At 41.4% G+C, this 18296-nt stretch overlaps 1 protein-coding gene across 1 annotated transcript in view; it reads right to left on the bottom strand.

Moving 5' to 3' along the window:
- Positions 1-2090: 2090 nt before the first annotated feature.
- Positions 2091-18296, bottom strand: part of PWP2 (periodic tryptophan protein 2) — a 55491-nt gene continuing 39285 nt past the window's right edge. Inside the window, exons 5-7 of the mRNA XM_087689971.1 lie at positions 3312-3647; positions 2961-3188; positions 2091-2827 (exon numbers count right to left, since the gene is read on the bottom strand). Of these exons, the coding sequence (XP_087546097.1) occupies positions 2597-2827; positions 2961-3188; positions 3312-3647 (795 nt within the window). The 3' untranslated portion in view covers positions 2091-2596. The remainder of the gene's footprint in view (positions 2828-2960; positions 3189-3311; positions 3648-18296) is intronic.

The following is an 18296-nucleotide window of genomic DNA, read 5'->3' as shown; positions in this document are numbered from 1 at the left end:
TCAGGGTCAGGTGAGAGCTTGGCAAAAAACAGTCTCTCAGGCCAAGTGGACCCACACCTTCGACAGAAATGGAGATACCTCCCTCAACTTCTCGATTTGGCTAAATCCGTTTGCATTTGAGCCGCCCATGTCCCTATGCAACAACCCCAGATCAACCTGGTCCATTGCAAGGAAAGGCTTGAGATGTTGGTCCCAAATCTGGATCAAACAAACCTCCAAAAGGCAATCAACAGCAACAATAAGGGAGTCATTCAATCTCTCGTTGCAGGAGACAGATTGGCTCCAGAGGATGATGATCTATCTACGCCCTGATTGACCTACTTCACCAATAATTCGACCCAACCCCCCTCTGCTTGCACTTGAGAGCCCAACTGGGAAACAACTGATTAAATGTAAAAAGAGAAGATTTTGACGCTACCTCACCAGCAATTCCCTTCACACTGACGAAAAAGTGGAAGAAATGTGCTCCGTACACCTCTCCCCTTAGCTGGCAAAGGAGGATCAAGAGAGTGTGGACTACTAACCCATCCTTTAGACTCAATTTCTTTAGATGGAGACTCTTGCTCAAGAAGCTGCCCAATAGAGCAAAATTAGCTCAGAGACTCCCCATTTCACCGCTCTGCCCACCGTGCAAACAGCATGAAGAACAACAGAAGCACCTATTCTGGGACTGTGTTGCGGTCAAGCCAATATGGAGCGTGCTCAAGAAATGGCTAAAGGATGCCAACTTGAAGAATGAGATTAGTTTTACCACGACCTTCTTTGGTGACCGTGGCAAGCTTGATGATGCCTCTGGCAAACTGATTGTAATCCTCTCTTCCATAGCTCTTAGGTTTATATGGCATGCCAAGAACAATGTTCTCTTCAAAAAGAGTCACCAACATGCCATCTTTATATCTGCTAATCAATTTAGGGCATTTTGCCTCCCAATACTTCAATCCTTAGCTCCAGCTCGCTAGATTGTTCACTTATTTTGTAAGAAGCTATCGCTTGGCCTTACAATCTTCTTCATGGCTTGAACCCTGCTGCATCACTTTTACCATGCTGTAAATATTTTACTCTTTGCTAATGACACAAGCTTAAGCTTTTTTTAAAAAAATCTACATCAATCCTCTAAGAAGCAATTTAGTAGAAAATGAACCACATGCTCATATGTCTCTAGGACATTATAGCACCATTCTAGTTGCATCTTCCATGCATGCCTAAGCTTCATCCTAAGACTAGTGTTATGGTCTCTTCTATTTAAACCTAAGAGCTATTGGTTCTTCTAAGATATTGAAGTTGAACATCGTATTAGTATAGCTTGTGACACTATTGAAACTCCTAGAGTGCCTCTTTAGGATCTTTTCCTTATTCTTCAAGTATTGGAAGATCTATTGTAGTGGAATGTTTGTCGTCTATTGAGTCTAAAGCCCTAACGATTTTTATAATCCTATCTTACTAATTTTAAGCATATATGGATGTTACTAATTCTTCATGTGGCTCCTTATCATGTCGCTATTGAGACTCCTCATCATTTCTCTCCATGGATGAATTTTCTTCCCATGGACCTTTATAATCAAGTGATGATGATGCCACTCTTAGTAGTCTTAAGATATGTGCCGTGACCTCTCCAATGGTGGATCTTACTGTCCTAGGTTTTGGCCCCCACACTCTAGCTGAGGGGTTTGTTGCCCTTCTAGCAAAAGGTCGTGATGTTGATGGCACCTCTAATTCGTGCGAGCTTACAGAGATCATTCCACAAGGTTGGACCAATGATGAAACGGGGCTTTGAACCTTTATACCTGTGCCATGGAGCTATTCAGGTCAATGTAAGCAGCTTGCCCCTCACGCGCTGTTGAGTCGAGAACAGGGGCAAAACCCTTTATTACTGGGCCCAGCAGCACCGACAAAGTGTTTCATAGCTGGCATCCACTTCGTAAATGGCCCCTCTGTCCTAGGGCTCCAGGTTTAAACCCCTGCTAACCATCGATAATAATTATAATGATAATGATTAGATGTAACTGGAATCTCATCTGGTTCGAGAGTAAGAATGTTTTGGTGTATTACAAAAATAGGAAACAACTATGTCACTGAACCAGTTATGAACCAAACCTGTATGCACAGAAGAATAGTTGCAACCTGACGAGGCTTGCACAAGTCTGGAGTAGCTACCAGATGTACTCGAATAGGTGGACTATTTCCCTCCCCTCTATTATACAAAATGACACATCCTGATTTGCCCAATAGACAGTTGTCATGAGCTCGAGCCACATAGAGCCATTTGTGCAGAGATCAGTGTCTGTTACAATCATGTGTAAGGGAGGAAACTAGTTTATATATTATTCCAAGAACCAGAGCTCAGCAGCTCACAAGAACAAGTTATCAGTAGATGCATATGTATTCTTAAAGCCTGAGGGAACAAAATGTTGAACAGGCAGAGCTGGGGCAACTAACATAGGAATTGCCAACCAAGCTCCTCTAGTAATGTAAAATTGGAGGATTAAATTGTGCTTCTGGTTACAGGAGGATCCTTACACAGGCATTGCAGAAAAATAATGAAAACTGCAGCATCACATATATTGGATCTAACATACTGGGTATATGACAGATTCCCTCATGATTTAGCCTGCAGAAGATCCTTCCTCGCATTCAAGGAATTTCCAAAGGCAACACTGTCCTTTGAGGTTGGTGCGGAGGATAAATACTGAAGGAGATAAAGATTGCTACTACAGCAGCTAGAAAGTTCATCATGAAGTCTTCTTATAGTCTTCTGCAGTGAGCGCAAGGATGGCAGAAAGTCTTTATTTCGTTGCTGGATAGTCTGTCCATGTGTACGGCAAAGCTCCTACAATATTTTACAACATCCACAAAAACAGTTCAGTCGAAGCATATGCATTGGTTTTTCCTCCTATTTGGTCAACCATAACAAAAAGCACTCAATTCTGCAACATCAAGCTGAGGCAAATGAAGGAACAAACCTGGCACCAAGATAGCATAAATTCCAGGTGAGGGGAACTATCTAATATTTCCACAACACTGTCCATTAGTTTGCCAATATGTAAAATTGGTATCCCTAACACAACTGAGGCCACATCTGATGGTGGGATAGATTCAATACATTTCCTGATGTGCACTTGTTCATTCAGACGCAATGCAAGCACCAGCGCTCGATTGAATTGTTCCTCATGCAGAGCCATGTTTATTGCCTGATAAAGAGGTGACATACATGAAAGACAGACATAACAAATCAAAGCAAAAGACATTTTCATGGCCATTGCCAAAGCCTGCATACACTTCACATGTACTCAAAATAATAAAAATGACAATACCTCAGGTGTAACATCAATATCCAGGTCTGTGGGATCAAAAACCAAGTTATCATCCATTGAATACAAAAGAACCCCTTCTGTTGTAGCAGCTGCCCAAGATCTTCCAGTTGGAGACAGATGCACACACTTTGTCTGTGCAATGGGTCTCCCAGCATTAGTCACAGTTCCCGGCAAATCTAAGCCAAGCTTTCCCCTTTCTTGGCTATCATCCAAATCATCCCTGTCATCATCAATCAGATCAATAGGCCCAGCATCAGTCATCCTCTTTGAATTGAGGAAATCAAGAACCCCATCAAGTGAACGGTTGTAAGTAATCTGAAATCGTCGGAGTAAAACCTGCAGCAGGAACCCCTTAAAAGGATGAGAAACCCACTTGCTTGTACTCTATCACTCACCTTGTTCTCCCTAAACCCTTTTACCATCACCCCCTCCCTATATCTCCCCCTATATAAACACCCCCCCTCCCCCAAAAAACCAAAAAAAGATGCCTTTCATTCCTTGCCTCCACCCCCCTTTTTCCTCGGACCCCATGAACGTGTGAGTGCGTAACAAAAGAGAACCCCAAACACGGAGAGAAAAGGAGAGAAGAGAAACCAGGAAGAGAAAAAAAAATCTGCACTGAACAATGAAGGAAAGCTGAGTACAATGAGGACCAATCAATCCCTGCATGCAGCCCAAGGCATCAATGAGGGCACCGGATCAGGCTCAAGAACGATGACAACACCTATAACGGCGACAGTGCAGCCTGCTGTCCGCAATGAAGATGGAGAAGACTGCAACCACCTGATGGAGCACCTAGTGACAAAGAATGAATAATGACCAGCGAGGTGGATATGCCTACACATAGGCTGACTGCCATAAATAGAAGCCATAAATGCTGGCTGACCTGCTAAAACTACTAACATGGCTGCAATAAAAGCTAGCGACTGATCAGATAATGCTGACATGGCAAATCGCAGCCATCTAGGTGGGGCAGCACAAGCGAAACCAACCCTCCTCTTTGATTAGGGTGGTAAAACCTGATCAAGCACTTAATCACAGCAATTAATAACTAAGCATCATTAACTGAAACACAAATTACCTTAACAATCTTGGACAAAAGACACCCAGTTGTTGGCGCCCCTTTCACTATTTCTTTATCTTTAAATGCTAATGGATAATGTACAACTTGAGATTCCACAATCTCCTTTGCTAATCCAAAAGCCCCTTGCTATACATACCATCAACAAGGAAGTTGGGCCAATTATCCCTTGATTTTCACCCAAAAATTGCACAAATGGAACCACCAACTAGCCAAATGCTGCCCCAATTTACAATGGATGGTGGGCTGGCATCTGAAATCCCTATCAATTCCACGAACTTCAAGCGTCAATTCTAGTATACGATACCTTCTTTTGTTGGCACAGGTCCCAAGGTGGCTGTCAAACCCTAATTTTTGCAAAAATTTAGGGTTTACAACAAAAATCCTCCTAATGTCTACCAAATCTACCTGAGATCTGCTAAGAATGACTGAGAAGTGTTGAGATCTTTTCAAAAATTACTTGAGAATATAAGAGAGCCAAGATAAGAGAAAAATCCTACTTGCTCCGATCTGCATTTAAAGCAATCACCTACTGCCAAGCACGTCCAAAATGTTGTCACATGATCATCAATGTTGTTGCCAACCCCTGGAAGGTGTCTCCCTGCTGTCCCCTACTTGCTGAGATGGGGAATGGCTGTCTTTTGCAGCAAATTGCTATTTTTTTTATCACAAAATAGACCAGCAGCTCCCTCTTTCTCTCTCTCCCCCACGCTATAAACTAACTAAATGAATGACACCCAACCCCCAAAAACGTTTTCTCAATTTGCATGGGCATTTTGCCCATTGGAAGCCTTCTAAACCCATTTTTCAGTATTATCTAGCCATTTAATTAATTTTCAAAATTAAATAATCTTGGAGTTAATTTCAATCCTTCTGACCCTACCCAAAACTAAATATGCCTATCCATAATTAAATTGGCTAGGCCATTTGCAACCTGGAGTGGTCCCCAACCACTTTTGACCCTTAGATTCGCATTAATTAATTAATTAATGCTAGTCCCTAGCATCACCAAACAACTATCCTAGGGTCAAAACTTACACCAACTAATCCCCAAAGCCCAACTAGCATAACTTATCACAACTTTTGTCTTTGATACCCATTGCATTCTCAAGGTCCTTAGTGTGTTATCATGAAATAACTGCCATGTGCATCACATGTGCTAGACAACCTTGCACATTCGATTGATAACTTAATCAAATATTATCGACAAGATTAAAGCATCTTAAAATTTCACGTCCATATGACAAACCTCTCCCTTGACCTACAATCATCCTCGATTTCACTACATTGTGCGAAAGGTAAAGCATATTGCACTGGAAACAAGGCATCAAAGTCACAACATTGGCCACTATTGTCCAACCATGTCATATGCCCCAAACCTAGTAAAAATTTTCACCCAACATCAACATTAGATAATACTAAGAAGCAATCCAAAACTGTTGCAAGAAACCAATTTGATGCATCCATAAATCATGTTTCTCAACTGTTACCTTCAAAAACACAGTAAAGCATATTCTCAGTATAAACCATGGCTGAAATTGTCAATGGCATTTACTAACATACTATTGTCAATGGAACTAGTTGTAAACCATTGAAAATTGTGCATAAACGGATCACTTGTTGATCTGAAAACTCATCACAAACTACTGCAAATGTGACCTCAAACTCATCACAAACTGGTTGCAAAATCTAATCAGAAATTGATGCAAAACTAATCCCAAAAGTGACCATAAATGGTTCTCAAATTGATCAAAAATTAAGCTGAAACTTATCAAAATTTGATCTCAAAACTGAGTCAAAAGCTCATGTCAAACTAATCATAGACTAATCCCAAACTAATGCAAAAGTATAGTCTCAAAGCTGCAATAACAACCACACTCGTTTGCATACATCTCACAGTGACTAATACACTGAGTAGTGACACCATAGAAGACATATTGTCAGCACAGTACCTTGGATGCGTATTGAATATATCCAAGATCCACTACATATGAAAGCTATCCACGACTCGCAAAGCGGAAGTGTTACCTCCCCCTTGAGCATTAGGCAATATTCCGAACCCCTGCTCTGTTGAATCTAACTGAGCCCATCGGCTGTAATTAAAAGGCATCTAGATAAAGTTGCAATAATCAAGAATGGTCTACCAAGTCATCCTCTTCCCTCCACTTTGCATCTATTGGTGAAACAATATTAAAGCTTTACCAAGAAAAATATAAAAACTTTACCTCCAACTTTACTTGCCTCGAAACCTCCACTAGGTTGTAGGTCTTTCTTTCCCTTAAGCATTGTGATATACTTTCACATTGTTGCAATTCCAACTTAAGTAATATGCAACGTTGCATCCAGTTGACTAGCCCCTAATGTATACCTGACATGCTAGGAGCACCAAATACATTAGGAAACTTTTTTTTTTTTGCATACTCTGGACCATTGCAATGTGACTATGTATGGGAATTTGTATACTACCAGCCATACCAAGATACATTTTTCCATACATTGCATGCATTACTAGCTACATTTTTCCTCATGTTGGGATTAGTAGCTGCATTTTTCCTCATAATCAGCACAATATGGAGTGTTTGCATAACCAACATTAATACCATGAGTTCCAAACACAATAGGTTGTATATATGCATTGCCAAACTTGCAACTTTGTGTCCCGCCATCATGACAACATTGCTCTAGATGGGTTTATGCATATTACCAACCATGCCCGAATACATTGGGCCTTGCACACCGTGCATTGGTTGTTGCATATGATAAGAAGTTGTGTCATACATCTCCATATGCGGTCCCTAATCCACCATAGCATGGAAACTAGTGCCAGCACCAAAGTATCATGGCTACTCCACCATTGCATGCATGCCTTGCTATCCAAAAAACACTAGATTGGCACTTCCAAGTTGGCCTTGCATATGTATCAATTGCCCCACTAGCATCATTTACTAATGTTCACTACCCACATTTGGAACATCATGCTATTGTAGTGGCTCTTCCTTCAATGCATTTTGTTGTCTCGAAGCTCTCGAAGACAATTTTCTCTTCTTACCTTCGCTACCCTCCTTTAAGGGTTAAAAAGGTATATAAACTAAGAATCATTTGCCAATTGCACAGACATTTCAAACGATGTTCTTAGTTTATATTTAAACTAATCATCAAATTCATCTTCCTCTTGCTTCTCATCAACTCCTAAAGGCTTGGAAGAACCCACATTTTGGCCTAAACCAACATTATCAGCTTGCTTTCCATGCTACGTGCCTTGTCCAAGATCAAGCATTGCATTTTCTCCAAGACTTCGTGAATTTTTAGATCGAGAGACATCATCCCTGCTTAATCCCATCTCATTATCTGAAGACATTCTTGCTATAATGCTCATCTAAATATAATTTCAGCACTAAAGCGAAGCTTTTACCTTCAATCAGGTGCCTCAGGCCCACCAAGTCAAGGGAATTGATGATATCCCAACAATGAAACCATGAAACCAACCTCCCTCTTCGGATACGGTGATAAAACCTATTCAAGCACTTAATTACAACATTTAATAATTGAGCATAAACTGAAATGCCAACATAACCTTAAAAACCTTGGACAATAGACACCCAGTTGGCCCCAAAGCTAGTTGGCGCCCCTTTGGATATTTCTTTATCTTTAATTACTAATGGACAGTGTACAAGTTAAGATTCCAGAATCTCCTTTGCTAATCCAAAAGCCCCTTGCTATACATACCATCGGCAAGCAAGTTGGGCCAATTGTCCCTTGATTTTCACCTAGGAATTGCACAAATGGAAGCACTAACTAGCCAAATGCTACCACAATTTATAATGGATGGGCTGACATCTAAAATCCCTATCAATTCAATGAATTTCAAGTGTTGATTCCAATGTAAGATGCCTTCTCCTATTGGCACGAGTCCCAAGGTGGCTGTCAAACCTTGATTTCTGCAAAAATTTAGGGTCTACGATAAAAATCCTCCTACTGTCCATCAAATCTACCTAAGATCTGCTGAGAATGGCTGCAAAGTACGATATCTTTTGAGAAATTACTAAAGGTAAGAGAGCCAAGATGAGAGAGAAATATGATTTCTTCACGAGAAAACCCTGAAATCTGCATGTTGCTTGCTCCAACCTACATCTAATGCAATCATCCACTATTGCCAAGCACCTCCAAAATGTTGTCACCTAATCAGCAATGTTGTTGCCATCCCCTAGAAGGTGTCTCCTTGCTATCCCCTGCTTGTTGAGGCCTCCAAATTGCTGCCTTTCGCAGCAAATTGCTAATCTCTGATCATAAAATGGACCAACAGCTCCCTCTCTCTCTCTCTCTCTCTCTCTCTCTCACGCTGTAAACTAACTAAATGGCTGAGACCCAAACCCCAAAAACGTTTTCTCAATTTACATGGGCATTTTTACTAAGTAGTGGCCTTCTAAACCCATTTTTTAGAATTATCCAACCATTTAATTAATTTCAGAATTAAATAATTCTAAAAATTAATTTCAGCCCTTCTGACCCTACCCCAAATTAAATATGCCTATCCATAATTAAATTAGCTAGGTCATTTGCAACTTGGAGTGGTTCTCAACCTCTCTTGACCCTTAGACTCGCATTAATCAATTAATTAGTGTTAGTCCCTAGTATCACCACTAACACTTATTGGCCAAACAGCTATCCTAGGGTCAAAACTGACACCAACTGACCTGCAAACCCCAACTAACATAACTTATCACAACTTTTGTCTTTGACACCTACTACATCCTCGGGGTCTTTGGCGTGTTATCATGAAATAACCGCCATTTGCATCACATATGCTAGACAACCTTGCACATTTGATTGATAACTTAATCAAATGTTATCGACAAGATTAAAGCATCTCAAAATTTCACATCCCTGTGACAACAAGTGCCAAACAAACACACACAAACTAGGAAGAAAATACAATTGAGCCCCTTTATTTTGAGCCCCTTTATTTTGTCACTTTGTGATCTCTTGGTTGTGAGCCCTAGTCAAAGTCTGATAAGGACATTTGGAGCTCAGACTATGTTTTCTTCCTAGTTTTGCGTGTTTGTTCAGCATCAATGCTGCTCCACCCAAATAGCTACAATCAGCCCTAGATAGCTACAATTTGCCGTGTCAGCATTTTTTGATTAGTTGCCAGCATTTTTATAGTCACTAATGTCAGCAATTTCTGTAGGTCGTCCAACATTTATGGCCTCTACTCATGGCAATCCACCAGCTTTTGGTATATTTGCCTATGTATAGGCAAGCTGAATAGTGATAGCAGCACCTGATCAAGCTGAATAGTGATGACAGCACATGTGATGGTGACCGAGATTGTGATGGTGACAGAGACTATGACGGTGACGGTGACGATGACGGAGACAATGTGCAGCCTGCTGTCCGCAACACAGATGGAGAAGATTGCAGCCACTTGACAAAGCATCTACTAAAGGCAGAGAATGAATTATGACTACCCAGTTGGGTATGCCTGTATATACGCAAATAGGCCAAAAACTGGCCGACTACCATAAAAAGAGGCCATAAATGCTGCCCAACCTGCTAAAACTACTAACATGGCTGCAATAAATGCTGGCAACTACAATAAATACTAATGTGACAGACTACAGCTATTTGGGGCTGATCACAACCATCTGGGGCAGCATGGGTGCCAAAAAACACACACAAAACTTGGAAGAACACACTGTTAGAGCTCCAAATACCCTTGTCAGACTCTAACAAGGACTCGTAACCAGGAGATGACAGATTGACAAAATGAAGGCAAGCAAACACCCTCTTAGATCTTGGGAGAGTCTAAAGGCCCAACAAGCAAATGTGATAAAGCATAGAAGCCTTGGGCAAAGGCTTCGTGAAGAGATCCCGCATTGTCCGCCATAGGACAATAGACCACCGCAAACTCGAAATCCACAATCCGATCCCGTACATAATGATATTAACCTCTATGTTTCATGCGAGAATCAAACACAGGGTTCTTTGCTAGAGCTAAGGCACTTTGGTTATCCACGCGCAACTGAGTGGAACCTCTCTATGGAAAGTCAATCTCTACCAACATTCAACAGAGCTAAACTGCCTCCATAATTGTGGGACAAAGGGCACATTACTCCAACTCTGTAGAAGAAAGTGCCACAGTAAGTTGCTTCTTACTACTCCACAAGATAGCTCCTGATCCAAGGGATAAAGCATAACCTGTAGTGGTTCATCTCGAATCCACCTTACCTGCCCAATTTGTGGAACAAAGGGCACGATCCTAAGCCTCTATAGAAGAAAGTGGACACAATACTCAACCTTTATAGAAGGAAGTGCCACAATAGGTTGCTTCTTACTGCTCCACGAGATAGCTCCCGATCCAAGGGAAGAAGCATGACCTGTAGTGAGTCATTTCGAATTCACGTCACTTGCCCAATCTAAGTCACTCTATCCAGAAAGAGTGGCCCCCTCTTCACACATGATCCCGTAGGATGGAGTACCTTGTAAATAGCACAAAGCGCACAAAGCCGTTGTCGGGCATGCCAAAGCAATCCTAACTCCTGGAAGTACTTGTGGCAATGGTTGTGAGCATATAAAGCCCATTCTCCTTTGTATATGTCCAAAATCTTCGTGGCAATGATTGCAAGTGTATAAAGCCCACCCTCCTCTGTATATGTCCAAAGAACCACTCCAATAGAGGCATCCTCTACAATCACTACATCTTGGGTAAAAACGTGGGTATCTAGTTGTGTAATACCATGAATAAACAATAGGTTAAAACCCAAATTTGGTACATAGAAAACTTTGAGTAAAGAAAGTTATCAATCCAACAATAGAATAATGGTCCCCACTCCAAGAACAAGTACAAAAGAATGTTGGGAATAAAGGCCCTCGTGCCTTCAAATGTCCTCGGGTGTGAACACACTCTTAGCACTTGTACTTACACATATATATCTATCTAAAAACCTAAAGGTACACACTCGTCATTGTACCTAAAATCGTACACTCTCTGCTTTGCTCTCTTCCACTCTCTCTGTCACTCCGCGCCTAAGGAATACCTATTGTCTCGATCTTCGTGCATAACCCGTCACTACAAACTGGTATCAAAGCTGCAGTTGAGGCGTTTTGTACTTTTCGGAGTTCATGCAGGTCAACAGGTCACGTCTCTGTCAGGAGACAATTCCAAGGTGCAAGCACAAGACAAAAACGTCATCTCTATAGACAGACGACAAGTCATGAGCTGCAGTGTGCAATAGGACCAGGCTCCAACTGACGAACAACAGGCAACCAGCTGTACACGACGACTACAATACTGACAACAAACGTGACTGCAAGCTGCTGGCAAGAGTTGTAGACCTGGCATCAAGCGGTGCCTTTTCTACAACGCAATTGCAGGCGACAAGTCACAACGACTGCAGCCGATCAACGGGAACAGATCCGTCATCCTCCCTTTGCAAAATTTTAATTTTTTCAAAGGTTTTCTGCAAACAAGTCCTTTGCCCACTAACAAGCGTTCGTGCGTGTAGGGACAGTCAGGATTCTGGGCAGATTTAGGGCTTTTCCTGAATTTGGGGATCTTAACGTAGAACTAGACAATCTAACTCAGAAATTGCAAAGTCGATGCACATTTGCCCGGGAATTTTGGGGCTTTTCACATTTTAGTGAAATTCTCTCAATTTCATTGAAATTAGTGCACGCAGGACTTGGAAATTTTGGGGATTTGTGCAGATTTGGTGCGAGCAAGATGCAATAGTGATATTTGTCTCAAAAATTGCAAGAATTTATGACACTTTGCCTCCGACATTTGGGCCTTTTCATGTACATGCACAAATTGGACTGAAATTTACCCAATTTCTCGACATTGATGCACATTGGACCCCGTGCAATTTGCAACTTTTGCAGTTTGGGCAAAATTTGTGCACCGTTTGGTCATTTTATGTACATGCAAGATCAATTCCATGTAATTTGAACATTCAACACTTGGAAATTTTGGCGGTTTTGCTGAAATTGCTCTATTTTGGCAAGATTGGTCTGTTCTATGCATAATAGAGAAAATGCAAATGTGTGGTTGATGCTTTGAGCACAAAAATTTTGGGGCTTTTGACCATGTGTGTCAAATTTTATGCCCGTGGATACATGTACAACAAAAAATGCAGCTAAAATTTGGGATTTCTCATGTAATGTGATGCATATGCCCTTGGAACAGCTGTAATCAGTTGTGGAATGCTATAGCACATGGTTTGGTGCTTCTGAAAATTTAATTACAGATCTGAAATTTGTGCTTCTACGTGGTCATTTATTGCTGGTTGGTACTTGTTTGTACCTTGGTCACTTGGGTGATAGTTTTGGGCCTGCATTTGTTGTTTTTTGGTCACATTTGGGCTGAAAATCATGGCTGGCAGCAGTGATAGCAATAATCTCATGCACATAAAGAAGCTTGAAGGAGCACATAACTTTGCAGTTTGGCAAAAACAGTGCTACAATATCCTATTGCAAAAGAAGCAAGCAAAGCCGATTAAAACCAAAGGGGCAAAGCCCGTGGACATGGAACAAGAAGATTGGGATGAATTAAATGAGCTTGCACGCTCAACCATCGAGCTATCAATTTCTAATGCCTTGTTATTCAACATTGAAGGTTTGGATTCTGCAAATGCTATATGGACTCGACTAGAAGAACTGTATGCACAGAAAAGTGCTGCAAGCAAAGTGTATTGGCTGAAAAAGCTTATGGATTTGCATATGAAAGAGGGTACACCAATGTCTACTCACCTGAGTGAGTTTAACTCTATTTTCAGCCAGCTGGTTGCCTTAAAGTTCTTGATCAATGAAGAATTTAAGGCTACATTCTTGCTTTGCACTCCTCCAGAGAGTTGGGATACATTCGGGACTACTATGAGCAATTCGAATGCGCTTCTTTTGTATGCTGATGTAGAGAGTGCTCTACTCATGGAAAAAAAAAATCGGCAGAACAATGCATCCAGTAAGTCTTCTAGTGCTTTGCATACTAGGGGCAGATCACAACAGAAAGGCAAATCTGATAGCAAGGGACGCAATAAATCACGTGGCAAAGATGTTGAATGCCACCATTGTGGTAAAAAGGGTCACTTTAAACATGATTGCTACAAATGGAAGAAAGAGAAAGGAAAGGGCAAAAAGACAGATGATAGCAAGGAAGAGAAGAAAGAGGGTCAACCCAAGAAGAGCAGTGTCAAAATTAAAGAGTTGAATGTAGTCACTCATGACAATGAGGATAGTGGGAATGACGTACTTTTGGTCTCTTCACACTTTGGTGCACATGCTTTACTTGCAGATACAGATGAGGACATGCATACTTGGATTCTCGATTCGGGTGCTTCCTTTCATGTCACCCCTCATTATGAGCGGTTCTCTAACTATACAGGGGTCGACATGGTGTTGTCCATCTTGGGAACAACTATGCATATGACATTGCAAGTATTGACAGTGTGCAATTACAGTTTCAGCATGGCTCTGTCTTTACACTTCATCATATACGGCATGTACCTTAGCTCAAGAAGAGCTTGATTAGCACAGGGCAACTAGATGATGATGGTTTTCATACCACCTTTGGTGATGGAAAATGGAAGATCTGTAAGGATCTAGACTGATTACCAGAGGTTGTAAAAGTGATACTTTGTATCCTCTCCATGTATCTAGTGTGAGTGATCATGTTGTTGCCGTGACCAAGCAGCCAAGCGTTTCTTTGTGGCATGGCCGGTTAAGACCCATGAGTTAAACAGGAATGAAAGTGTTTTCTCGTTTGGGTTACTTGCCTTGTCTTCGTTATGTTGATTTTGAGCATTGTGATCGTTGTATTTATGGTAAACATGCATAGACGTCTCATAAAAAGTCTCTTTCTTTGAAATCTTCTCCTCTAGAGTTAGTACATTCAGATGTATGTCAGATGCCAAGATCATCTTTAGGGAAAAAAAAATATTTTGTCGCTTTTGTTGATGATGCTACACGAAAGGTATGAGTTTATTATATTCGTAGCAAAGAAGAAATGCTTGACAAGTTCAAAAAATTCTTGGCATTGGTTGAAAATTAAACTGAAAAGACACTCAAATGTCTTCACTTTGATAATGGTGAGAAATATGTGTCCAAGGCCTTTCAAGCATTTTGTGACAGCAAAGGGATAAAGAGGCATTTTGTGACAGCAAAGGAATAAAGAGAGAGCTCACTGCCCCTCATAATCCACCCCAAAATGGAGTTACAGAGCGTATGAATCGGACCATACAGGATAAGGTCTGTACAATGCTGTCTCATGTTGCATTACCCCACGGCTTTTGGACAGAGGCTGTTATGACAGTCGTACACTTGATTAATCGATCACCAAACAGGTCTTTTGGAGGAGAGGGGGGGAGGGGAGTTCCCCAAGAAGCGTGGTTGGGCAAGCCACCTTCATATGCTCACCTGAAAGTGTTTGGTTGCAAGGCTTTTGTGCACATTCGTAAAGAAAAACACAGCAAACTTGAGCCAAAGTCTTGTAAATGCATTTTCCTAAGATATGGTGACAAGGGTGAAATGGGGTATAGACTGTGGGATCCCGAGAAAAGAAAAGTAGTACACAGCAATGATGTTATCTTCCGAGAAGATCGCATGCATAAATAGTCTGAAAAGACTAAGGAGGTCTGTAGGGTTGTATTCCGAGAAGAAATACCTTTTAGACAGTAAAATGCGCCCGCTATACAGCAACAAATACCTGCTGTAAATGAGCCTGTAAATGCAGAAAATAATGCTGGAAATGATTAGCCAACTATTGCCCATGATGATAAGCCACTACATGTGCAGGAACAGCCAAGACAACAAGCTGTTAATGCCGATTCGCAAGCTGAAATGCCAAGATAGCAAGCTGAAAATGCTCAACCACCAACAAACAATGACCATTGGGTTAAGAGATCGTTTAGGGCTACTAGACAACCTAATAGATTCATTCTTGGTGCAAATAATGTGGCTGATTATGTCATGTTGACAGACTGTGGTGAACCGTCTTGCTTCAAAGGAGCAATGGACAGACAGGAGAGCAAGAAATGGTATAAAGCCATGTCAGAAATGGAATCTCTTGAGAAAAATGGCACTTGAGACTTGGTGCAGTTGCCTAAAGGGCAGAAAACACTTCCATACAAATAGGTTTACAAGATGAAGGTCACTTTTGATTCCTCACCAAAGTACAAAGCAAGATTGGTTGCAAAGGGGTACAAGCAGGAGCATGGAATTGACTTTGATGAAATTTTCTCTCCTGTAGTCAAGATGACTACATTGAGAACCATTTTGGGCTTGGTTGCAACTGAAGATATGGAGCTCATACTGATGGATGTAAAAACGGCATTTTTACATGGTGATCGGTATGAGGATATATATATGCAGCAACCTGAAGGTTTTGTTGAAAAAGGGAAAGAAAAGATGGTATGTAAACTCAAAAGGAGTTTGTATGGGCTGAAACAAGCACCAAGAGAATGGTATCATAAGTTTGATACATTTATGCAATCTCAAGGTTTCCATAGAAGTCAAGTGGATCACTGCTTGTATACTAAGAAGGCAGCAGATGGCAACCTGATTATCTTGGTTCTGTATGTTAATGACATGCTGATTATTGGCAGGGATACTCATGCCTTGGATTCACTGAAGCAAAGTCTTCATGGCAACTTTGACATGAAGGATCTTGGTGATACAAATCACATTCTTCGTATGTGAATACTCAGAGATAGGTCAAAAAGATTGCTCTATCTATCTTAGAAAGAGTATATCTCCAGAGTTTTGCAGTGTTTCAATATGGAGGGGGGGAAAACAATTGGGATTCCATTGCCTCCATATATGAAACTCAGTGCAGAGGACAGCCCTACATCTGATGATGAGAAGGCTGAAATGGCCAAGGTACCATATGCTTCAGCTGTTGGCAGTTTGATGTATGCTATGGTTGCTACTCATCTTAACATTGCCTTTGCAGTGGGAGTGGTTAGCAGATACATGGCAAACCATGGCAAGAAGCATTGGGATTCAGTGAAAGGTATTATGAGATACCTCAAAGGCACAAAGGAGTTGTGCATCTGCTTTGCAAAGCAGAAGGCATCTGTTGTTGGTTTCACAGATGTAGACTATGTTGGTCATGCAGATTGCCAAAAGTCCACTTCTAGGTATGTGTTTACTTTTACAGTAGGAGCAGTCTCTTGGATCTCCAAGCTACAAAAGTGTGTTGCATTGTCTACTACAGAGGCAAAGTATGTGGTTGCCACTGAGGCATGCAAGGAGGCTTTATGGCTTTCATGTCTGGTGGGAAAGCTTGGCATCACAAAGTTACATGTTCTTCATTGTGATAGTCAAAGTACTATCATACTAGCACGGAATCCTGTCTTTCATGCAAAACACGTATATGTGAAATACCACTTCATTAGAGATGTGCTTGACAAAAAGAGCATTGAGCTTGTCAAAGTGCATACAAATGATAATCCTACATACCTTCTCACGAAAGGTCTTCCAACAGAGCAGTTTGCTCATTGCCGACAAATAATGAAAGTTGGATAGATATATGTATTTCAGCTTTATACATACCTAGACTTAGCTGATTCTTTTCTCCTCTTAAGGCACATTGCCTTTAGGTGGGAGGTTGTTGGGAATAAAGACCCTCGTACCTTTAAATGTGCTCGAGTGTGAACACACCCTTAGCACTAGTACTTACACATATATATCTATCTAAAAACCTGAAGGTACACACTCGTCATTGTACCTAAAATCGTGCACACTCTCTGCTTTGCTCTCTTCCACTCTCTCTGTCACTCCGCACCTAAGGAATACCTACTGTCTCGATCTTCGTGCCCAACCTGTCACTACAAAGAATTGTCACCAGTGGTGGCCAAACCCCTCTAGAACTCATATCCCAAAGTAAATCTTGATCATAGGCCATGTGGGAAGAAGCCCCACTATCCACGAGCCAAGGCTTCCCCTCAGTGAAAGAAGCAAGAATGATATCCTCCTCCTCGAACAAATGTACAAAGACAAACTCGACAGTAGCTAGCATAGCCTTCAAACCTTAGATCCCTCCTTGGGGGCTTCAAATGAAGGTACTTCTGTCAACACTTCTCCTCCGGTTGTGTATCCTTTCCACTGTGTGGACACTTGTGCCTCTTCTTATCATCCTTCTTGTCCTCTTTCGCGTCATTAACACTGAGCATCCGCAATTACACAACGCAAAGGATAATAAGAAGAAACCCAACTACCCCATAGCGCTACACAATCCATTGATGTTCCCTCAGTTCTTGAGAGTTGAGCCCATCCCATAGGGCTACACAATGCATAAGAAGAAGCCCAACTACCCCATAGGGCTGCACAATCCATTTATGTTCCCTTACTTCTCGAGAGTTGAACCCATCCCATAAGGCTCCACAATCCATTGATGCTCCCTCATGGAGATCCTCCATGGAACAAGGTATAGAAAGCATAACAAACCCCCAAAGGTCAAAGGTGTCAAGGATGCATTCCACCTTACATGACCAAAGCGAATCATTGGAACCATTTAGCCGGTCTTCTTTGAGTAAAGAAGGGAGAACAAACACCTGGACAGGTGGGGCCATGTTAGGCATTTTAAAGCTAGTAGAACGGGTTCTATGTGAAACATGGAGAGAGGGGGAAGGAGAAGGTTGCTTGGAATGATGAGAGTGTACAATAAGGCTTGGTGATCTCTGTCCTTCACGATAATCACGCTGCCATTCAAAGAAATGATAGGAAACCTTCTTGTCCAAGACATCAAAGCCTTGGAACCAAGGTTCATACATCTTCATATAACCTACAAATACACAAAGGCTGTTGCATTTTGCAGTAAAAGTGCCCGAACAGAGGAAAAATCAGCAACAACTGCCAAAAAAGAGTTGCAGATGTCCCGCCTTTGTCAAAAGTCACCTATAAAGCGCAAA

This window comes from Lygodium microphyllum, chromosome 12 (assembly GCF_053477565.2).
Source record: "Lygodium microphyllum isolate KBCC chromosome 12, Lygodium_microphyllum_v1.1.10, whole genome shotgun sequence".
In the NCBI taxonomy this organism is placed as follows: domain Eukaryota; kingdom Viridiplantae; phylum Streptophyta; class Polypodiopsida; order Schizaeales; family Lygodiaceae; genus Lygodium; species Lygodium microphyllum.
This window is presented reverse-complemented; position numbering and strand designations above follow the sequence as displayed.